The sequence below is a fragment of the Eptatretus burgeri genome, chromosome 7, assembly GCF_056783735.1.
Source record: "Eptatretus burgeri isolate ZD-2024b chromosome 7, Ebu_testis_v1, whole genome shotgun sequence".
Classification (NCBI taxonomy): Eukaryota; Metazoa; Chordata; class Myxini; order Myxiniformes; family Myxinidae; genus Eptatretus; species Eptatretus burgeri.
Genome location: NC_140967.1, coordinates 22144022 through 22166450, shown reverse-complemented (window position 1 = coordinate 22166450; position 22429 = coordinate 22144022). Strand labels below are relative to the sequence as shown.

The 22429-nt window shown below is 42.8% G+C and overlaps 1 protein-coding gene across 15 annotated transcripts in view; it reads right to left on the bottom strand.

The window, feature by feature from the left end:
• EHBP1 (EH domain binding protein 1) overlaps positions 1–22429 on the bottom strand; it is a 340218-nt gene that overhangs the window by 195854 nt on the left and 121935 nt on the right. For 14 of the 15 annotated variants that reach the window (XM_085887653.1, XM_085887654.1, XM_085887656.1 and 11 more), the window contains 3 exons: positions 16870–17051; positions 15583–15722; positions 9498–9602 (listed from right to left, as the gene is read on the bottom strand). In XM_085887653.1, coding sequence (XP_085743779.1) covers positions 9498–9602; positions 15583–15722; positions 16870–17051 — 427 coding nt within the window. The remainder of the gene's footprint in view (positions 1–9497; positions 9603–15582; positions 15723–16869; positions 17052–22429) is intronic. The other variant, XM_085887655.1, reaches the window with a different exon arrangement.

The following is a 22429-nucleotide window of genomic DNA, read 5'->3' as shown; positions in this document are numbered from 1 at the left end:
TCTCAATTTTCCATCTGCTTTCCCAACGTACGTACGTGTGTGTGTGTGTGTGTGTGTGTGTGTGTGTGTGTGTGTGTGTGTGTGTGTGTGTGTGTGTGTGTGTGTGTGTGTGTGTGTGTGTGTGTGTGTGTGTGTGTGTGTGCGCGCGCGTGCGTGTGCATGGGCATGTTAATGTGAAGCCTATTATTCCACACCCAAAGAACAATCTCCACCAAATTTTTCATTCATGTACCCAAGGTCAGGTTTTCCCCACAGCCTCCCCCCACTTCCACAAGGGAATTCTTTGTAAGTATACATGTTGATTTGTACATATGAAAATCAAGAAACAGACCTTAAGCAAGGAAACGAGGCCATTTGGCCCATCATTGCCATGGTGCACTCCAAGGTGAATTTTTGCTCCAGCTTTAACCATTAATTTTCTTGATGGTTTACTAAAGTTAGAATAACCCGATTTTGATCGGATGACCCAGCTCGTGTGTATAAAGGAAATAGTTCAATGATAATGATAAAACAGATATTCCCTACTGCCATACAATGTCTATTTTACACAACCAGTACATACCCACTACCTCAGGAAATGAATTGTGGTGTCAGTGAAATACCTTGCACAATGCCATGTGGACAGACACCTCCCCACACCCCCCTATTGTAAAAAAAAAAACACAATTGTGGTTGTGCACACTCTCTCCTTGTAAAAAATATTGTTGCATTCCCCCCCCCCCTTTTAGATTTAAATTAACCTGGACTAATCTGCATATATTACTCTGCCTTATCTGGGGCATCTCCCCCACTATTAGGGGATAATGGGCCAATTTAATTGTGCTCATGACCAGCTCACTAGTACCCCAGCAAGTAAAATATGGTGGAGGTCAGCCAAGCCGTTTGATTCTCTTCGGTTCATACATACTACATACATCCTTTGTACAAATGGTACATTTGAGCATGATAATTTGGAGATACATATGACAAAATATGCCCGTACAAATAAGCTCCCTGGTTTAAAGTTTGCAGTAACTATCGTGTCATGCAATGGACCTGGTCCACCCATGACCCGACGGTCAGGTTTTCTGATTTCTGTCAGTGGAGTCAAGCTATTTGTGCAGCCGAGTCTCAAAGGCCAAACAAGATAGTCTTGGCACTCAACATGCACGAGAATCAGCCTGCTTGTGCAAGGTGCCCAGACCAAGATTTCCACACAAGTGAGTGCGCTCCCTGCTGGCAGGAATTGCTACAGCTGTTCTAACACTGCCATTTGGTGAGATGTCACCTTTGGCTGCAGTGATGTCAAGTGTTGAGTATTACGTTGAGCTTACTTTTAGCTAATAGTGTCATCCCCACTACCCTTCTCCTGGTGATTTCTATTTGGGACCTTTTTGCTGGCACAATAAATGCCACGAAATGTAATTTTAATCTCATCCAGCTGATCCATACTCCAAGACTTTGGATTTTCTCCCCTATGTATGTGACACATTTTGCTGTAAAGCTTCTTGAATATGGTCTTTATCCCCATGTTTAAAAAAAAAAAAAAAAAACGGCAATATTGTAACCGACTCCATCTGTCTATCCATCACACTATCTCCTCCGAAACGGTTTGGCAGAAATTCACCAAACTTGATAGTTATGATCACCACGTGACAAGAAGGTGAATCATTTTTTGCAGTGTTAATCATTTTTTTTCCCAACCCCCTGGGTCAGTTCAGGAATGAGAGCATGCGCCAGAGTAGTGCGTCGCTGCGTCCACTTTCCGCCGGTACTCCAGGGGCCTCCGTCTGGCCATCTCCCAGGCAGATGCCAGGCCCATCCCCATCTCCTTGAGATGATGGTCAACCTGCTGCAACCACGAGGCACGTGGTCAGCCCATTGGCCTCCTCCACTCACGAGACTCCCTTGCTGAGAGAATCTGGTGAGCAGGATCAGCGTCAGGAAAACGAGCCACATGTCCATACAGCGGCAGCTGACGCTCATGGACTATGCAGGTAACAAATCTCATTTGAGTCTCTCTCAGAAACCGCTCACTGGACACAAAGTCCGACCAGCGATAGCCAAGGATTCTCCGAAGAGACCTGGTACCAAAGGAATTAAGTCTCCGTCTCAGATTCTTGGTCAGAGTCCAAGTCTCGCATCCATAGAGCAAGACTGGAAGCACCAAGGACCTGAAGACTCGGACTTTCGTCCTCCCGCACAGGTACCGGCAGCGCCACCCCCCATTATCCAATGAATCCATGACTCCCCAGGCCCGAACCAGACGTCTATTGACCTCTGACTCACAGCCGGCAGAGACATGAATATCACTGCCAAGGTAAGTGAATCTCTCCATGACCTCAACATCCTCACCACAAACAGGCACAGACAGGACAGCGGCATCCAAGATGTTACTAAAAGCCTAGATCTTAGTTTTGACCCAGGAAACCCATAATCCCAGCGGCTCCGACTCCTTATTCAGCACCTCAAGGGCCCCCAAAAGGATATCTAAAGTCTCCGCAAAGATGACTGCATCATCTGTGAAATCAAGGTGAGAGATCTTGACATTCCAAAACGATGCACCGCAGCTTGATCTCTCCAACATCCTCCCTAGAATCGAATCCATACAAGTGCTGAAAAATGTGGGGGCCAGTACACAACCCTGACGAACTCCAGTAACAACTGGAAATAAGTCAGAGATGGTATCACCACATCTCACAGCACTCTCAGTTCCAGAGTAGAGTTCAGACATCAGGTCGATCAGTTTTGGTGGTACCCCACGAAGACCAAGAATCCTCCAGAGGGCATCCCGATTCACTGAATCAAATGCTTTACAGAGATCAACATAGGCTGCAAGCAGCCCCTGCCGAAACTCTTGTCTGCATTCGGTGAGGAACCGAAGAGCAAAGATACGGTCAATCGTTGACCTCTTTGGTGTAAAGCCTGACTGCTCTGGACGCTGGTGCTCAAGCAGATGGTGATGAACCCTATCAAGAATTATCCGAGCAAAGATCTTGCCTGGCACTGAGAGCAGCGTCACCCATCGGTAGTTGTTGCAGTCTTAGCAATCACCCTTCCCTTTCCACAGAGGGACAACAAGGCCCCTCTTCCAGTCAGTTGGGATGATGCCTGTGTTCCAGGCCGAGCACAGAACTGCATGCAACGACACGAGCGCAGCATTTCCACCAGCCTTGAGAAGTTCAGCATGGATGCCACAGATCCCTGGAGCTTTACCCCATTTCAACCGGTTCACTGCAGCCTGTGTTTCCACAAGCGAAGGTGGACTACAGTTGATTGAGGGGTCAGCAACAGGGATTGGAACACCCCTGACGTCCAACTTGACAGCTGGTGGATCAGCCTGGTACAACCGCTCAAAGCAACCGGCCCAGCGGGCCTTCATTTCGGACTCCTCTGCCAAGAGCCTACCACCCTCTGCTCTAACTGCAGTACACCGAGGGAGGGGCTTGGATGAACGCAATGCACAAATTCCCCTGTAAGCAGGACGAGAATCCCTTGACCACAGGTGATGCTCTATCCCCTCACAGATTCCTCACACATAGGCCTCCTTGTCCACCCTTAGCGCACGTACAGTTTTACGCCTCAGCTCCCTGAACAGCTCAGCTCTGCCATTGAGCCTGGCCTATGAATCAGGTCAAAGGTATCCAGTGTCCCTTGGGAAACAAAATTATTATTTGCCAAATGGTGAATTCCAAGACATCTACTGGCAACGTCACGGACGGTGGTCTTAAAGGCACTCCACAACTCTTCAGGACCTCCCAAAGCACCCAGACTCCTCAAATCTCCACTTAGCTTGATTGAAAACTCCTCAGCTACCCTCTCATCCTTGAGCTTGCCAACATCCAGCCTTGGCTGGGATGGTACCATTCTTCTGGATTTGAGGTGCAACTTCAGAGTTGCTACAACAAACCGGTGGTCAGTATTGAGGAACTGAGCACTCCGGTAGACCCTGCAGTTCTGGATCATCCTCCAGCGACCATCAACGAGGACATGGTCAATCTCCTTTGCCACACCGCCAGCATTGGAATACCAAGTCCAGCGATGAGCTTGTGAGCGCTGAAACCATGAACCGGCCACCCTAAGTCCATGACTTCTTGCAAAGTCAAGGAACTTAGTGCTATTCTGGTTCATAGTTCCTGGCCCATGGGGACCAACCATAGACTCCTATAGAGAAGGACTGGAATCTCACGATCTCGGGGTTTGTAACTTGAGTCTGAAGGATTAACTTGAGTCCGGGGCTAAAATGAATTTGAGAAGGGCTGGAGACACGATCTCGGGATCCATACAAGGGTTTTTGAGGACGGCGAGTTCAATCGTGTCATTTTCAACACCCCCCTGAGGTCATCTTCAAGGTCAAAAGGTCATATTTCAAGGTCAAATTCTTGAATTTTGGTATTTTTTGCCCGTTTTTGTGTCTAACTCAGAGGAAAACTTTTGTAAAGTCTATGACAAAACATGACATTGTGCAGCTACTGCACCTACTGCACCTACTTGCTGATTTCTATCATCGTTAAATAATGTATGTTTTGTTTGTTTCTCTTTCAGAAACTGTCCAGCTGGTGATCTCACAGGATCTTTGTGTTGTTTCCTGCTTTGGTGACAATATGCCATGTCGTTACAGCTGCTTTGGTTGTAGCGGAAACTATGATGGGACGCCTTATGTAAAGGTCATATCCTTCCCAAAAGATCCTGAGGAGAGGGAGAGATGGATATTGGCAATGCCAAATGAGAAAGAAAGCTTGAGGTGCTTAAAGGAGATATATATATTTGTGAGACACATTTCAATTGTAATTGGGTGTCAGTTTGGGGTGGCAAACGACCCAAAGAACCCCCATCAATACTTCCTGGAGTACTCAAATCAGCTTTGAAGCAGGTGACATCAGCCCCACGCCCAACATCATCTTCTACGTCAGAATCAAGAGCTAAGAAGATGCAGACAGCTGATGAGGCTGCAGACAATATCCAAGATTTCGACCACTTCTGTGCTAAAATCAGCTCCTATTTTCCTGGCTTTAACATCATAAAAGACCAGGAAAACCTTTACCTCTCAAGAACTGATGCTACTGGACAAATTGTCAAGCAGTTCTTTCATTTCCAACAAGTTCACTCACCTTTTGGATTTCTATTCTTGAATAAAGTTGAGAAAGATGGCATTGAGTTGCCCAAACGACTTTTTCCTTTGCAGAAGAACAGCCTGCTCTCAAAATGGTCCCAGATTAGATTCATAACTGACCAGGTAAACATTTAAGAATGCACAAGCAAGGAAATTCTTCAGCTTGTAATAAGCCAGCTCTGTTGGATGACTGAAGCACACGAGCTTCCTCATTTCACCTTCCTTCTGTCGCAGCTGCATCTTCTGGCAGAGAAAGACTTTGACTACGTTCTTCCTGCTATATTTGCAGATGAAGCCTTGGAAAAGTTTTTCGGCCAAGCCAGGCAAAGAAGCGGTGGAAACTTCTACATTGACGTGGTTGACATTATGGCTGCAGCTAAAATTGTAAATTTGCAAACACTCATTAAGCACGACATTATGCCCGAATCTAGTTCTCGTGTGATTGATTGCGACAAGAACTGTACAACTTCCATAAATCCAGATGAGCAAAGTGAACTCATTGACGAGATTACTCCTCAAGACACACAGGATCTCTTGGGGTCTGACGATGCCCTTAAGCATAAAGTCGTTTATTTGGCCGGACACCTTGTTCATAAATATGGCGATAGCACCAGTATGGAGGAGATCATTGATGATGAAGATGGTAACGAGGTATCATCTGAGTTTCCAGATAATTTGAAAAGAGGTGGATTGAGTGTGCCGACTATGTCAACCATCTTTTTTGTACATAATGCCTATAATTTGTATGACAAGACTAAAATGCGTTGACGATTTCATTTTGCTGAGCTGTTATCCTCTGTAGATGCACCTGTAGCTAGTAGTAATGCTGCATGTACTACTTTAGCTGACATTCTATTGAAAGCTCATGTCCTCAATGTAAATGACAAAGAAAAAGCTTTGGAATGCCTCAGGAGGCAAGAAAAGCTCTCCAACTAGTGAAAGATATAGACATAGTTGTAATAGGCATTGTGTTGTGACATGCATATAATGTTTATGTAATACGATATATGACAATAAACATCAAAGTTTGACAGCTCTACACACTTGCATCTTATTACAATCAGCCATCTCTCACCGTTTATGAGTTAGACAGAAAAACGGGCAAAAAATACCAAAATTCAGTAATTTGGCCTTGATATATGACCTTTTGACCTTGAAGATGACCTCAGGTGGTGTTGAAAATGACACTATTGAACTCGCCGTCCTCAAAAACCCCTATATGGATCCCGAGATAGTGTCTCTAGCCCTTCTAGAAGTCATTTTAGCCCCGGACTCGTTAATCCTTCAGACTCAAGTTACAAACCCTGAGCATGGGAGGTTCCAGTCCTTCTCTATAGGAGTCTATGGGACCAACACACGTCTCGTAACCATCCCTTTCAGTTCCAGTTGATGCATTGAAATCCCCCAAGACTAGAAGTGTATCTCGTCTGGGGCACTGATCAACCACAGACTCGAGCGTGGCGTAGAATGCATCCTTCATGGTGAGATCATTCGCCTCAGTCGGAGCATAAACAGAGACCAGGAAAATGACACCTAAGGAGTGACGAATCCTTAGTCTCATAATACGCTCGTTGACTGGTGTTACCTCAATTATCATTGGAGTCAGCTTATTGGACACAGCTGCAGCAACTCCTTGGGAATGGTAACCATCAGAGCGACCAGACCAATAGTAGGTGTAACCACCCACCATGATCTCGCAGCAATACGGTCTCCGAACCTCAGAGAGTGCTGCAATACCGATGTCCAAACGCTTGAGCTCAGATGATAACAGAGACAGGTGATCGTCTCTCTTCGGGATAGGACATTGCAGGCACCCACCCGAAGGGACTGCCTCAGGTTAACCCAAGGAGAGCGCCGTCTGGTGGACGACACCTCAGCACCACTCCGACACTCTCCCGCAATCTGACCCGGGAATGTTACCCCGTGGTTTCCCTCCTATCATCAAAGATTGGGGGTCCCGAGGGCTTTGCCCCAATCCCGTCATCCAGTGAGCTGCCCTGCGAAGGGAAGCTGCACAGGAGGTACTCCCACGGAGTGGGTTTTCAGATTTCTTTTTGTTTTGCGGAATGAAAGGTTTTACAGTGGCTGGAGTGCAAATCCTGGGGTGGGATAAAAATGTCAAGTGAAACTTTGTCTTCTTCTTCTTCCTCTTTCGGCTTGCTCCCGTTAGGGGTCGCCACAGCGGACCAACTGTCTCCATTTCGCTCTATCCTCCACATCTTCCATTGACACTCCAACCACCCGCATGTCCGCCCTCACCGCATCATCCTTGGATACACTCTCCACCACTTCATCTAACTCACTCCAGAAATCTTCTTTATATTCCATCTCACACCCCATATGTGGGGCATATGCACTGATGACATTCATCATCACCCCTTCAATTTCCAACTTCACACTCATCACTCGGTCAGACACCCTCCTCACCTCCAATACCCTCTTGACATGATCTTCCTTCAGGATTATCCCGACACCATTTCTCCTCCCATCCACACCATGGTAGAACAGTTTGAAACCACCTCCAATGCTCCTCGCCTTACTCCCCATCCACTTGGTCTCTTGTACACACAGTATGTCCACCTTTCTTCTCTCCATCATATCAGCCAACTCTCGCCCTTTGCCAGTCATCGTCCCAACATTCAGAGTTCCAACTCTCACCTCCACACTTCTACCCTTCCCCCTCTCCCACTGCCTCCGGACTCGCCTTCCCAGTCTCCTTCTCCTCCTTCGCCCAGCAGTAGCACAATTTCCACTGGTACCCTGCTGACCACCGGTACCGGTGGCGGTCGTTGGTAACCCGGGCCTCGACTGATCCGGTATGGAAATTCGTTTTGTTGTCCGCATAATGATTTGGCATAGGTTTTTACGCCGGATGCCCTTCCTGACGCAACCCTGGTCGCCTCTTACGACACACAGGGATATGGTACACCTATTCTAACCGGGGCATACACCAGGCCCAGTACAACTGGTGCTCATTTCGCCGACCTCGGAAGGATGGCAGGCTGAGTCAACCCCCTGGTGTTTTCGACTTGGTTTATATATATATATATATTTTATATATATATATATATATATATTTTATATATATATATATATATATATATATATACACATTATATATATACACATATATATATATATATATATATATATATATATATATATATATATACATATACATACATATATTAAATCAGTGTCCCAACGGGGCTTGAACTCAGGACCTCTTGGGTCCCAAGCCACTGCCCTTACCACTGCGCCAACACCAGGCTTCAAGTGAAACTTTGTCTATGCAATTGTAAATGAAACTTTGTATATGCAATCAACATTGTAAGACACATGAAATATGTAATGATTTTTTTCGGATTTGACCCCTGGTTCATGCCTCAGAGGGTGGCCACTTTGGTTACAGGGGTCTAAAACGTGAAAAAAGAATTCACTCAAAATTTGATATTGGGTCACTCTGGATGAACTTTTTGCCATCTTTCACCTTTGCTTTGGGTGGGAAGCATTGGGGATTTGTGATGGCGTGCCATCAACTTTGCTCTGTTATATTTTATCTTGGTTGTCCTTCATTATAACCACCCCTTGTCAACAGTTTATTATATTGGTACAAGGAAAGTTGTGCAGTGAGTTCAAAAATACTGCTCTACCTAATCATTCCTTTGCTTGTATTTTGAATTGATATTGCATCAGGCCGTTTGAGTGGAGTCCATTATCTGTTTACTTGTAACGTTTGTCTTTGTATTTTACACTTCCACTGTTGAGCAAGAAAATATCTTTCATTCATGAATAAACTAGACATAATTCAACATCACAACGTCGACCAATACGCCTCCGCCCACATCAAGTCTTTGCTTACTCTAACTCTGACCAAAAACCTCAGGACCATTTGACCTCAATATGTAATCTGTACACATGTATGATGGTATATGTACTTTGAAAAGTTCAAATGCCGACCTCGATAACATGTTGACCTGACATGACCTCTGAACTTTGACCTCTTGACCCAAAATTCGAATCAGTTCATCTTTACATCATTGTACATACTTGTACTAAGTTTGATTTAAATCCCTTCAGCAGTTCTCAAGTATCACATTTTTAACTGAAATGACCTCTGACCTTTGACCTCTTGATGCCGAAATCCAATCAGGTCAAAATTTTTATCATAAGATAAACTTATCCCAAGTTTGACTTAGATCCCTTCAGCCATTCTTAGGTTATGGCTGTAATGAAAACCTATCACGGACGCATGGATGGATGGACGGACAGCCGGATGAACAATCCAAAAGCATAATGCCTCAGGCGACTTCGTCAGTGGAGGCATAACAAAAAAACCTCAAAAGAAAAAGTATATGCAAATCACATTGGCACAAAGGAAAAGGAGGAAGGAGTGTGGAAAAACCTGCAGTATCTTCGTTTTCTTCAGGCTCTCCAAATGGATTTGTTGATGGTTCGACGGTCTCTTTTTCTACCTCACTGTCCATCGAGTTCAGCTTGTTTATCATCTCTGTGAAATGTATTTTCCCAGAAGAATGAATGCACAAACTCTGCTGTGTACGTATTCACAAACTTACTATATTATCCTGCAATGTTTGCTTTATTAATATTAAAATGTAGTCACAATGATACAGAGTATAATGCTTTGTTTTGACTCGAGCCTTTATCCATGAAAATTAAACAAGTTTTGTTAACGAATAGAATGGTGATTGTCAGTGTGCTGTTCTGATAAGGGAAATACAGTAAGGCCTTGATTGTATAGGTGTTCATTATCTGTGGTTTCAGACTGATGCAGTTGTCATATTTCCACCAAAATTCGATATATGCGGGAAAAATTCAGGGTTACGCGGTTCACACTGATCTGCAGATCATAAGTATTGGATAAATATGTGGTTTTGATATACTGTATGCTGAGATTTTCAGGAACACAACCCCTGCATACATCAAGACTTTACCGTATGTGGATTAAAGAATTAACTTGGAAGAAATGCACTTGCGTGAGTGCTTCAAGAACAACATTCTATTAGATTAGTGTTAAACCAACACAAAGTAGCAATTAGACAGTTGAGCAACAACCACATGCCAAAGAGCAAGTAACCGTGCAGACAGTTGGGGAAAATTGTGACAGGTGCTGCAGTTCCTTGAAATTGAAGGAAGTTATGTTCCTCCTCTGAGGTGTATGGATCACTAAGCTGCTTTATCATGTGAAAAGAATGAATGAGCAATGAAAGAAAGAATGAATTAGAAGACATGTCGGCAGAGGGAAAAGAGGAAGTGATGTCATAAAAGATACCATAACTGCTATTCAAGTTATAGCTTTCGAATCCTTCCCACAATCCTAAATCAAATTTAAACGCGTCACATGACATTTTCACAATTAGCAATTTTAACGTCAAATGGACTCGATTGTCGAAAAGATTTCTTGCTTGGTTGTGTTAAAAGCCAATAAAAAAGGAAACAAAAAAGAATGAATGTTGAATATCATAATCCATCCATCCATTGGGACCATACTCTGTGCAGAGCGTTGGTGCTGCCTAAGCAGTCTCCTTGGCTATTGGGCACAATCCTGGATGAGTCGCCACTCCGACACAGGATACCAGCAAGCTGGCACTCATTTTGCTGACCTCAGAAGGATAACAGGCAGAGTCAACCCCACCTGGTATTAATTCAACAGCCAAGTGGGATTTGAACTCAGGATCCTCGGATCCCAAGCCCACCACCCTAAACATTAAGCAAACACCAGGCATATATCATAATCAATGTCTACAAATAATCCCCAAGAAGGTGCAAAACTCATATAAAAGGCGGACATAAATAGAGGGACCCAAGGGATAAGATTCAAGTTTTGCTGGATGGGAACAAAGGATACAAATTTCCACAGGTAAAATAAAACAAGCTCAAATGAGCTAAGATCCTTGTCCTCTTCATGATGACGTCATAAAAACGAATATGACGTCATTGTGATGTATCAGGTTTGCGATAAATTATCTCTGCTAATGCCCGGCTTGATTCCCGCAAACAAAATTCAGACAGTTTGCCTAGTTTCGGAGATAATGGTATAGGCGATTTCCATTAGCGGAGATGTTATGACGTCAACTTTTTTTCTGGGAAGAATTTCCATAATCGGAGGTGGTTACTGTCTGCGCAGGGTATTTTTACATATATATGCCAAGTTTCAGGAAGTTTCGATGAAAACTGTTGGCTGTGAAATAAAAAAGTCCACAAGAAGAAGATGAAGAACAACAATGTGAGTAAGACTTAGAGATCTTCCACGAGGATCTAAAAATGTTCTTTCAAAAAGAAAATAAAAGGCACTGGGATAAAAAGGGATGGGATTCGAGGGAATGGGGGGTTAAGTTCATCAATATGAACATACAACTTGTTCCCTTTGAAAATCTTTGATTAAAAGTGGCCCAAGTTAATCTGATTGTATCATGGTTGATATTAAACTTTCAATGGATCTTGGTCCTTATTTTAGATATTATATCATTCGAAGGCTGGACTATTTGCCTAATAAATGCAGGTTAGCTAGCTATCATGCGCAGCATGTGGCTGCTGGTTGCATAATTTTCTGGGGGAGCTGCTGATGCAGTGCCCTCTATTACAAGTACACTGGTACTCATTTTGCTGACCTCAGAAGGATGACAAGCTCAGTCAACCCCACTTGGTGTTAATTCAACAGAAAACAGGAGATCAAACTCAAGACCCTGAGATCTTAAGCCAGCCACCTGAACCATTAAGCCAACACCAGGCTTTAAATTCAGATTAAATTAATGAGTCGTTGATGAGGTTCAGTCATGCACCAAATTATTTAAACGCCACAATCTAGGAAACATGATATGATTATACTCTCGTGAGATGAATGGTCATCACAACATTCACGTATTTTAAGCAATTAATTAGGGATAGCAGACAGCTTCAAACAGCATTCTTGCCTTTGAACTGTCAAGATTGGGATTAATCCCCAATGGGGTCAAACTTAATTAAAAACTTGTGTTCTGATGCAGTACCAGTAGGGGGCATTTTGGATTAGAACGGTTGCGACTACTCGCAGATCTGGCCAGCAGGCCCACATGTGCAAGGTGAAGACAGGGCCGAAAACAAAAGTGGAGGCCGTCCACAACATCAGAGCACTGTGGTAAGTAGTCAGTTCACCTCCCTCCCTCCCCACCCACATGGCAAGGATGCTTTCCCCTGTAGTGCCAGATGAGATTGCTCCAAATGTCACCACAGCATCACTCGGGATCTGCCGGATTCGCTCTCGGTGACTCGGCACGTCACTCCAACCTCACCACCTGGCCACCCTGTCTGTGTTCAAGTTGTTGATATTAAAGATCTCACGGTATCTCTCAAATAAAAGTTGGCCGATGGGTACCAGCGGACCAACTAAATCTCGTGCCTCGAGCGGAAATAACACAAGTCACTTTAAATAAAGGTACATGGATGTTAAGTTAAATTAAGGTAATAGTAAGAAAAGATTGATTAAATTGTAGATAAGTAAATTCACTGATGAAGTTAATTAACTGCAGATATAGCACAGGCATGATGGACCAAATGGACTCCTCTTCTGTCGAAGTTCCACAGTGGCTCCTTGTATGATAAATAAGCCAAGGGTGTAAAAACAAACAATGACTTTGCAAACAGCAGAAGATATTTAATTGAAAAAACGCCAAGGGGAAAAATTGTGGAAAATAAATTGCAGACTAAGGTAGAGGTTGGTGATTACATCTATGGATGCGCAAAAGTTAAAATTTTGTTCAGATTTTGGGATATTTTGGACTTTTGGATTTGAGAGTTTTCACTATATAACTGAAATGCCAACAATGTGTAAAACAAAAGGAGCAGCTGTGACCCTAAATGCGATATGACGCCGATGTCATGCACATGAGTTATGTCAACACATCACCTCCAAACGAGGATGGTGTCCGTGTGACACGACACAGAGGGAATTTTCACTCAAGTTACACCAAAATAAATAATTTATTTAAAAATATAAGGGTCAAGACTATAGTTTTAAGATTTGTCTTATCTTATGGGACTCATTCTCAGATCTCATTGTTTGGAGGTGATATATTTGCTACATGGACATGCGTGCTAAGGAATAGAGACGTATCATTAAGTTCCTTGTGAAATAAGATCCAACCTGCTGAAATGTTTTTTTTTTGTTTGTATTTTTGTATATACTGTCGAGGCTCATATGAGAGCTAACACACAACGCACATCAAGGGGGGCATAAGACAAGACGGGCAGGAGTGGGAAGGAAAAAACAGTGGGGAGCAGAGACATTAGATCTGTGGAAGGGAGAGGGATGGGGCGGGGAACACGGGGAACACAAGATGGACATTACAGGGACTTTCAGGAAGGAAAGCAGGGAATTTCAAGGAGGTGGGTTTGGGGTGGATTAACAGGGGTAGAAAAGATCGAGGATTTGGATGGGGGACGATAAGAGGTGGTGGTTAACAGCTGTTTTGAAGACCTGGAGGGAAGAATGGGATTGAACAGAGCGAGGGAGTTTATTCCAAAGGCGGGAAAAAAAGAGGAATGAAAGAGTGAAGGTGAGCAGTGATTCGTTATTTTGGTAATTTTACCAGAAGGGAGTTGTTGGTGGACCTTGAGTGGCCTGTGGAAATATGGTGGGGACAAATCGCAGACACAGCAGGGGGGGGCAAGACGGGAGAGGAGACGGTGGAAGACAGAAAGACCACCAACCTGCCTGCAGTGAGAGAGTGAGAGGCCCAAAGACTCAGCCTCATCGCGGGAGATGCCAATGATCCGAAATGCCTTGGTTTCCACAGCGTGAAGCCGAGAAAGGTGGGAGGCAGGAGCACCAGCTCAGAAGGGAGAGCAGTACTCCATCAGGCTGTGGATGAAAGTTTTGTATGTGGTCAGGAGCTCAGGTGGGCCGAGGAAGAACTTTGCACGACGGAGGATTCCCAGTTGGCGACTGGCTTTGGAGGCGAGGTTGGAAATGTGCCTTTCCCAGGAAAGATCATGGCAGATAGTGAGACCCAGAAGCTTGAAAGAAAGGACTTCTTCCAGAGAATTGTTGAGAAAGTGGATGGGGGGGTTTCCAAACGGTCCTTTTGGAGAGACATCGTGAGAGTGTGAGATTTGTCTGGATTGAAAGACATGTTCCATGTGTTGGACCAGTTTGTGATTTTACCCAGATCTGCAATGAGCGAAGAAGCTGCTGCATGTCGGTCTAAGGGATGACAGATGGTACGGCAGAGGGTGGAGTCATCAGCAAAGAGATAAAGAGGATTTTCCAGAGAGTAGGAGAGATCATTGATCAAAAACAGAAAATGAACAGGGCCCAGAACGCTACCTTGAGGAACTCCAACCTGGATAGGAAGAGGGGATGAGAGAACTCCGCTAAGGGCCAGATGTTGATTAGACCAGAAATACAGATTTGATCCGTTAATACACCAGAAACAGATTTGATTAGATGCCACCAGGATTTGAAGGAGGGAGAGAGGTTTGAAAGTTCAGACTTGAGCTTAAAAAGATGTTGTTTTCTGGCTCTCCTGACGGTAGACACACACTTGTTCTGAGCTTCATGGAAGGAACTGAGATTACCCTCAGTTGGGTTTGCTTTCCATAAGGCATGTTGCAAAGGCAAATTTACAGGAGAATGTATGCACAATTTGGTGATGCCGTCTTTCACAGAGCAATGTGTTGTAAATGATGCAGTGAGATGAAAAAAATGGCCATTAAATCATGAATGAGTGAGCGATCTGAGCATTCTCACATGCAACTAATTGCAGTCACTCAAGCAAACATGATATATGTTGAACAGTTGATTTTGGAGAACTGCTGTGTAACTCAACATGAAATTGTACAATAATTGGAGGTCAGCATTGTCTGTAAACGTGGAAGCAATCAGAAGAAAAACATGAAAATACAAGGAATGTAGATACAGAAAGAGGACATGTGGCTCATCATTCCTGCGCTTCATCCATACTCCATCAATTATATCTATTAATTGTTTATGATACTAGCCCAATCATTACAGTTTACCTAATTTTAATAGGAGTTGGGTGGGGGAGGAGGAGAGGGAAGGGGTTGGGGGGGTGGGGGGGGAGAGAACAATAATTAATTCTCACTTGAAATTCAACAAGATTAATGCAAGTTGCGTACCAAAGGACACCTACTCGACCGGACCTTAAAGAACCAGGTTACTAGAGTGGAGATGGGCTGGGAAGTTCTAAATCATTCCCCACACAGTTCAGATCTGTCAACTTGTGATCTTGATGTCTTTGCACTACTCAAAGGATGCCTGGTTGTCATTAAATTCATGGATGCTCAGAAGTCAAAACACATGTCCTGAAATGGCTCCACACGTGCTCCAAAGATTTATCAGCAAATGGTATAAATGCGCTACCATATTGATGCGACAATTGTGATGTGTATGCTCTGTGTCGTGATATGACAATCAAATAGAGGATTTAGCACTTCAACAGTTTATTGTAGCCTCATTGTGTTTGTCAAACCTGAGATGCAAGCGGTTTTTTCCTCCCGTTGCAAATGGCTCTCCTCTTCGTCTTCCTCGGCTTCATCAAAATCCTCTAGGTTCCCAATGTCAGCCTGTTTTATGCTCATGAGGCTGGCGAGGCTTTGCATGTCCTCATCACTGTCAAGGAACAAGCATATACATCGGCTCTGGATGACAAATAGCAATGGTGTCATGAACACATGTCGCTGACAACACGGTATTTCAGCACAATCAACAATAATGCCTTCACGCTCACCCCTACAGTTGTATTGCAATTAATATGGAAGCAGGACACTCCCAAAGACTTGATGGGATGTCATGATTTGGCGGGAAATTATTATTTTTGTTATTATTTTATCAAAATAAAATTGGATAGATATTAAAAGCAAATAGAAAAACGATTACTTCAGATGAGATGTCATTTCATGAAACAGCCACAATGTGGTACCACCAGCGGATCTTCCTGAGTGCTAAATCGTGTTTATACTGGCACGATCAGTATTTGTGGTGTGAGGAGACAAATGGCAAAGCTTATGCTTTCTCAAAAACCTCCAAGTGAGGAGATTAACTGTCTGTAATTGCAATAATTATTTTCCCAGGCAATTATAGATTACCAGCTGCTGAATGTTCATTCTTTTGTTAATCAATTTTGTAAGTTTCCTTTGACATTCAATTTGCAGTCAAATCCAACTGTTCACAAACCAAAAATTACAATATATCCCCGTTTTTTTCAATAAAAAACGTACTACTACTACTACTACTACTACTACTACTACTACTACTACTACTACTACTACTACTACTACTACTACTACTACTACTACTACTACTACTACTACTACTACTACTACTACTACTACTACTACTACTACTACTACTACTACTACTACTACTACTACTACTTCCTTCTTGTGTGGTTGGCCAGGGAACTTTTTCTGGCCAGTCTTTCACAAAATGGCTGGCCTGGTCTGGCGTTCAAAGGAAGGTAGCTGGAATTTAAAATTTGTTCAGGTTGCCGGCGATCCCTCACTTACTCTTTGCGAATGACACTGTGGGGTCTTCAACGGCAATCTACAACTAATGCTGGCAGATGGGTCCGACAGCTTCACAACCTTCTGACGGATGGTGCACCCACATGGTGAAACACCAGTGTGACAGTTTATAGCTGATTCGAGATTTGAACCCAGGCTAAACAACTCATCAGCAAGTGCGCAAACTTCTCAAATATATCCTGCCAGCACAAACAATAACATGGCTGGATAAAGCAACAACAAATAAAACTCACGTGGCTTTTCCCTCACGGAGGAAGATGCAGGACAGGGAAAACTGTAATGACGCCGAAGTGACTTTCTTTGTGAGTGACTTAAAGTGCAAGTTCACATCTGTCTGTGTTGGCATTGGGCTGGCATACCGCTTCATGTTTAATGTCGCCGAAGCCAAAACCTTCCGTCGTCCAGCTAATGACTCCTGTCAGAGATGAGTCAGGTGAAACATTTTAAAATAGGACACTCGTATCACAAACGCTCACATGAAACAACAGCTGAAGGTGCCACAAGACAAATCTGCCACAAAAATACACAGAGGGAATTTTCATTCCAGTTACACAAAAATAAATAATTTATTTAAAATACAAGGGTCAAGACAATAGTTTTATGATTTGCTTAATCTTTTGGGACTCATTCTCAGATCTCATTATATCTTGCTGGATAGAATGTAAAGAAACCCAGTGCATTTCAACAAGCAACACTTGTTGAATCTTCTCCACCACATGTATGCAAACCTTCATATTTCATTTTAAAAATGGGTTTTTTTTTTTTCGAGTAATTATTCTTATTGGCTGCCTCCCCACTCAGAGATGCTGGCTTGGGGCACTTCCTTCCCAACAAAGTGATTTTATTCCAAAGACATTAACTAAGGTTGCACATGACTGCTCGTTTGTCAGCATTTCCATATCAATGATAAATTTCACAAGTAACCTTGTTTAAAATGAGTTGGAGTTTACAACTAGAGGGTTCATAGAACACCTTACCCCACGCAGTCTTAAGAAAAAAACATGACCTGGGGAGGGTCTGCGAGCGACAAATTTGATTGATCATAAAATTACCTGACTCCTTCCTCTGTGCACACGCACGATCGGGATGAGATTCCACACAATTTGTTAAATTCAGAGCCAAAGTACTGCTAAACTGCAGGTTCGTGTTCCGATTCAAGTTCAAAATATAGCATTCAAATGAAATTAGTCATTCCTCAATCATAAACTGACGTTTGTAGAGAGACAAAGTGAACCAATTGCTTTACCCCTCTTTTTGCTCCACGCACATGGGCTAAATATGATGCTTTATAGTGATATGGCTCAATCAATGCAGCACGATGTTGTCTTCTGGGATATTTTATTGTTTATTTATTTTATTAAACTTCAGCCTAAACAAGGCTGAGAGCCACTAAATGTGTAGGGCTACTGAGAAAAAGAAGAGGGAAAACTGACAAAACCTTCACCTCGTCTTGAAACAAGGAAACCTCTTCACAGAACCACACGTGCAGGAGGGGGGTAACTAGGCCAGGTGGAAAAATAATTTTTCCTACCCCTATTGGGTGTTTTTTAGGAGGCACCATCTCCATAGTGGATGGCCATTGGCTGCCAAAGGGAGCATATATCCACCCTTTGTCAGGTGTTGTTTTTAGTCCTAGCAGGGTGTCAGTCAGCCTTCCCACAAACAAAACCAGTGAGGGGTGCTGGTTTAGTCACCAAAAACCCGATCATGTGGCAGGTTACCAGTGGCAGTCCCAGAAGGCTGACCAGACTTAAAAGCTGAGCTGGGATGTGTAAGTTTTGTAATGTCAACATGTAACATGTTCAATTTACATATCGTTATCATTATATTGATCATCGTCATCACAGTGACAGTATTTGCTGCTTTGGGAACCAGAATATCCTAATACTTAAATGCAATTATATTTAAAGAGTGTTGATTTGTAGTTGAAAAAGTCGAGTGATGGGAGAATTTGAGAGGAGATCGAACAACCTGTGCTGTTAAGAAAGGGGTGATCTGAACATGTGCAAGTCCACTAATCCAGAACAAGAAAGAGCAATCAGAGATTGCAGACCATCGCCAGGACTTGTTTTGTGTGGTGTATTTTGTGTGGCAAATAAATGGAAGGATGCACTGAATGAAATCTAAAAATGGTCTACTTGTAAATGTGTAAAGGTCAAAGGTCTGAACATTTGTAAAGGTTCAATGATCTGAAAGTTGAAAGGTGTAAAGGATGAAAGGTCTGAAAAGTCTAAATGTGTCAAAAGGGTCGAAATGGTCTAAAGTGTCTAAAGGGTCTTAAAAGGTCGAAGGGGTCTAAAGGGTGTAATTTAAGGTCTCAAGGGTCAGAATTATCTGAAGGGGTATAAAGGGTCTTAATATGTCTAAAAGGGTCGAAAGGTCAAAGGGGTCTATGGTAGGGTGCATCAAACGCCCCCTTTTTTGCTAAAGTTTGAAAAACAAAACGGCGATAGGACAAATGTGTTCGAATACATGAAAAAACATTTCTCATTTTTTTTTCAGAATTTTCGGTCATCATCCTGGGGGTCCACATCGGGGTCAAAGTTCAGGCACGCAGCTCCTGCGCATTTTTCAGAATAAGCGTTATTTTGCACTGTATAGTGATCAAAACCTGTATCTGGTGGTGAAATAATTCTGACATATCAATGTACTGCTCCTTTGGTGATGTTCCAGTGATATAGAGCCAATCAAATTTTCCGGAAAATTTGCCGGAGAAGCGGGAAACTGGTGATTTTCCCAGAAAAAAAAACAACAAAACAGTAACATATGCCTCGGTTCTGTCAAATTCACCGCTTTATTACCCAGAATTATGTGTATTCATATCAAGGCACTCATATAATATCAATAATGATCAAGTTTCAAGCGTTTCTGGAGATTCAGATTCTCTTTCCTGTCATTCTCAGTGACTTGTTGCACATTCTGAAAGTGCTCTTCAGACCTAGCTGCACCGAGACAGTCCGTTCCAAGTTTTATTAGACGTTCAGCAGCATCATTCGTTACATTGAATGCTTTGGTTTTAGATTTTGAATCCACATAGGCCGGAAGTGTTGCTCACTCACTCACTTCATACGTTAAGAATGAATAGTCCAGTTCAAGTTCTCGGAACACAAACCAATAATCAACCGAGACAAAGTCAGATAGGCTAGATGTCAAGTGAATGTCCTTGGGGAAGTGAGGCTTTCCGAAGTCTGTAACAAAGCACCCAATAGGCAATAGTCCAAGTTCCTCTCTATCAGGCTTGACAGAGATGATACGATCAGCCAGTCGACACTTCTCTTCACTTGGAACATCCTCACTGAATAAGGCTAAGGGCACAAACTCAGCTGTTAAGCACCAAATATGAGCACAAAGTACGAGAGCGTGCCAGCCAGCATCACTCTAGTCCTTTCAACGAACCACTAGAACTGATAATGCAGGCAGTGTTTCTGCACTCATCACTCACTAGTATGCAATAATTATCACCAGAGAAGTCAAATCATCTCGGAAAATCTCCAAACTTTTACATTCATGATCTGCCACATGTCAAATTCTCTGGGAAAACACAATTTCCGGGGGAAAATACCATTTTCCGGGAAACTGTGCCAACAAATTACAAGCCAACCATATTACAAACATCACCAAAGGAGCAGTACATTGATATGTCAGAATTATTTCACCACCAGATACGAGTTTTGATAACTATACAGTGCAAAATAACGCTTATTCTGAAAAATGCGCAGGAGCTGCGTGCCTGAACTTTTACCCCGATGTGGACCCCCAAGATGATGACCGAAAATTCTGAAAAAAAAAAGAGAATGTTTTTTCATGTATTCGAACACATCTGTCCTATCGCTGTTATGTTTTTCAAACTTTTGCAAAAAAGGGGGCGTTTGATGCACCCTAGTCTACGGGGTATTAAATGGTCTGAAAAGTGTGAAGGTTTAAAGGTCTAAAGGGTAGAAAGGAGACTAAGGGTCTTTTGAGTTCTAAAGGGTCGAAGAGCTCTAAAGGTTGTAAAGGGTGTAACGGGGTCTATAGGATTTTATGGCTATGGAGGGTCTTAAAGTTCTAAAGGATCTCAAAGGGTCTTAGGGTTCTAAAGGCTCTTAAGGGTTTTATGGGTCTTAAGGGTCTTCGGGTTCTAAAGGGTCTAATGTAATTAATGCACATACATTCTGTGTGGACAAACAGATCGACAAACAAACGGATCCAAATGCAACACCCTCTCTTCTGGTGAGGGTAATTATAATGAACACGAGGGTCATCTCAAAAGTTATGTCACCCCGCTTGTAACGTTCGGTGGATATAGAAACTAAAATAGCATCTTCCAGTACCATGGACGGAATGTGACGGAAAGCTTCAGTTAAAATCTGATCTGTTATATTAATGGTGCACAAAAAAAAATCCACCAATAAATTTAATAAAGTAAAAGAGAAAGAAAATATACCAAGCTTCAGAGAAGACATTTTGGGTCCACTGCGTTAAGGAGATTTCAAAAGGGAGGCTTCCATGCTCGGATCAAAAAGTTGTTGACCAACGGATGAAGTACAGTATATTGAAGAGGATGGAGGAAATATAGGATTATGTGGCATGGGAGAATAACGTTTGACAATGATACATTGTCCGTTATAGAGATGGAGTGACAAGTTTTGGTTTGGCCCTCAAAATTAGTGTACGAAATTGCTGACTCAGTTCAGTTGCTCAAATAAGTGAAAATATCCACAATGTAGAGTTCAAATTTTGTCCAAAAATGTTGCAGACAGCACAGCTTATGGTCCAACAGTTTTACTGGCACAACAAACTTTTTACTCTGACCTGCTCAAATAACATCTATAAACCTGAATTTCTCTTTAAATATTTTTTCGTTATTTGAGAACAAACAAGGAACCAATACACTATCCAACAGTGAAGAATCTGTACCCTTATAAAGAGGTGTGTGTGTGTTTTTTTCCAGAGTTGGCTCGTAAACTGCTGAAACTTGCTTCTAAAGTGAAATACTGTGTAAGTGTGTCCCACGTAGCAGTCAATCAACGAGTAAATAATAAAACTAATCACAATGGCTACAAAAAAAAGTACACAGATGGTCTACAATGACAGACGGGTCCACGAATGGAAAGTTGCAGGAAAATGTACTTAACTTGGGCCACCAGACCATCGAAAATTTGGAACCCTGTGGTGGTGCATTCATTGAACACCTTAAGAGTGTGGAGCATTTGTGGTGCCAGTTGCATTCGCCAAGTATCAAAAAAAATCAAGTGGTACTCATGTGAGCCTGATTGCACCCTTTAATCTGGATATTTTAGTGAAAATAATTATACTCATATCAGTTCTCCATTTACTAATGAAACCAATGACCAGTTGCACTTGATGATAAAGTTGGAGTATTAATAAGGTCCGTCAACGGTGGAACTGAAAAGGTCAGACTATGAGCGAAATTAACAAGCTATTCCAGCCGAAATACTTGCGTGGCAATTTATTAGTGACCTGTGAGCAATACTGTCAGTCCTAGAACCCACAAACTAATGGCATATCGAGTCACGTACGATGATGATAACAGGAACAAAACTAGAATGGCACTCAGTAGAGTGCATACCTCCGGCAGGCTGAACAGTTTACATTTTGTAGCCCACTGATAGGCCAGATCCGGATCTTCACCAAAATCTAATCAATTTGTCCTTGTCACACAACCAACCTGTCCATCAAGTTTCGTTCGACTCCATCCACATATTTTTGAAATATCCTGCTCACAGACAGACAGACAGACAGACAGACAAACAGGGGTGAAAACACAACCTTCGTCCGTTTTTGGTGGCG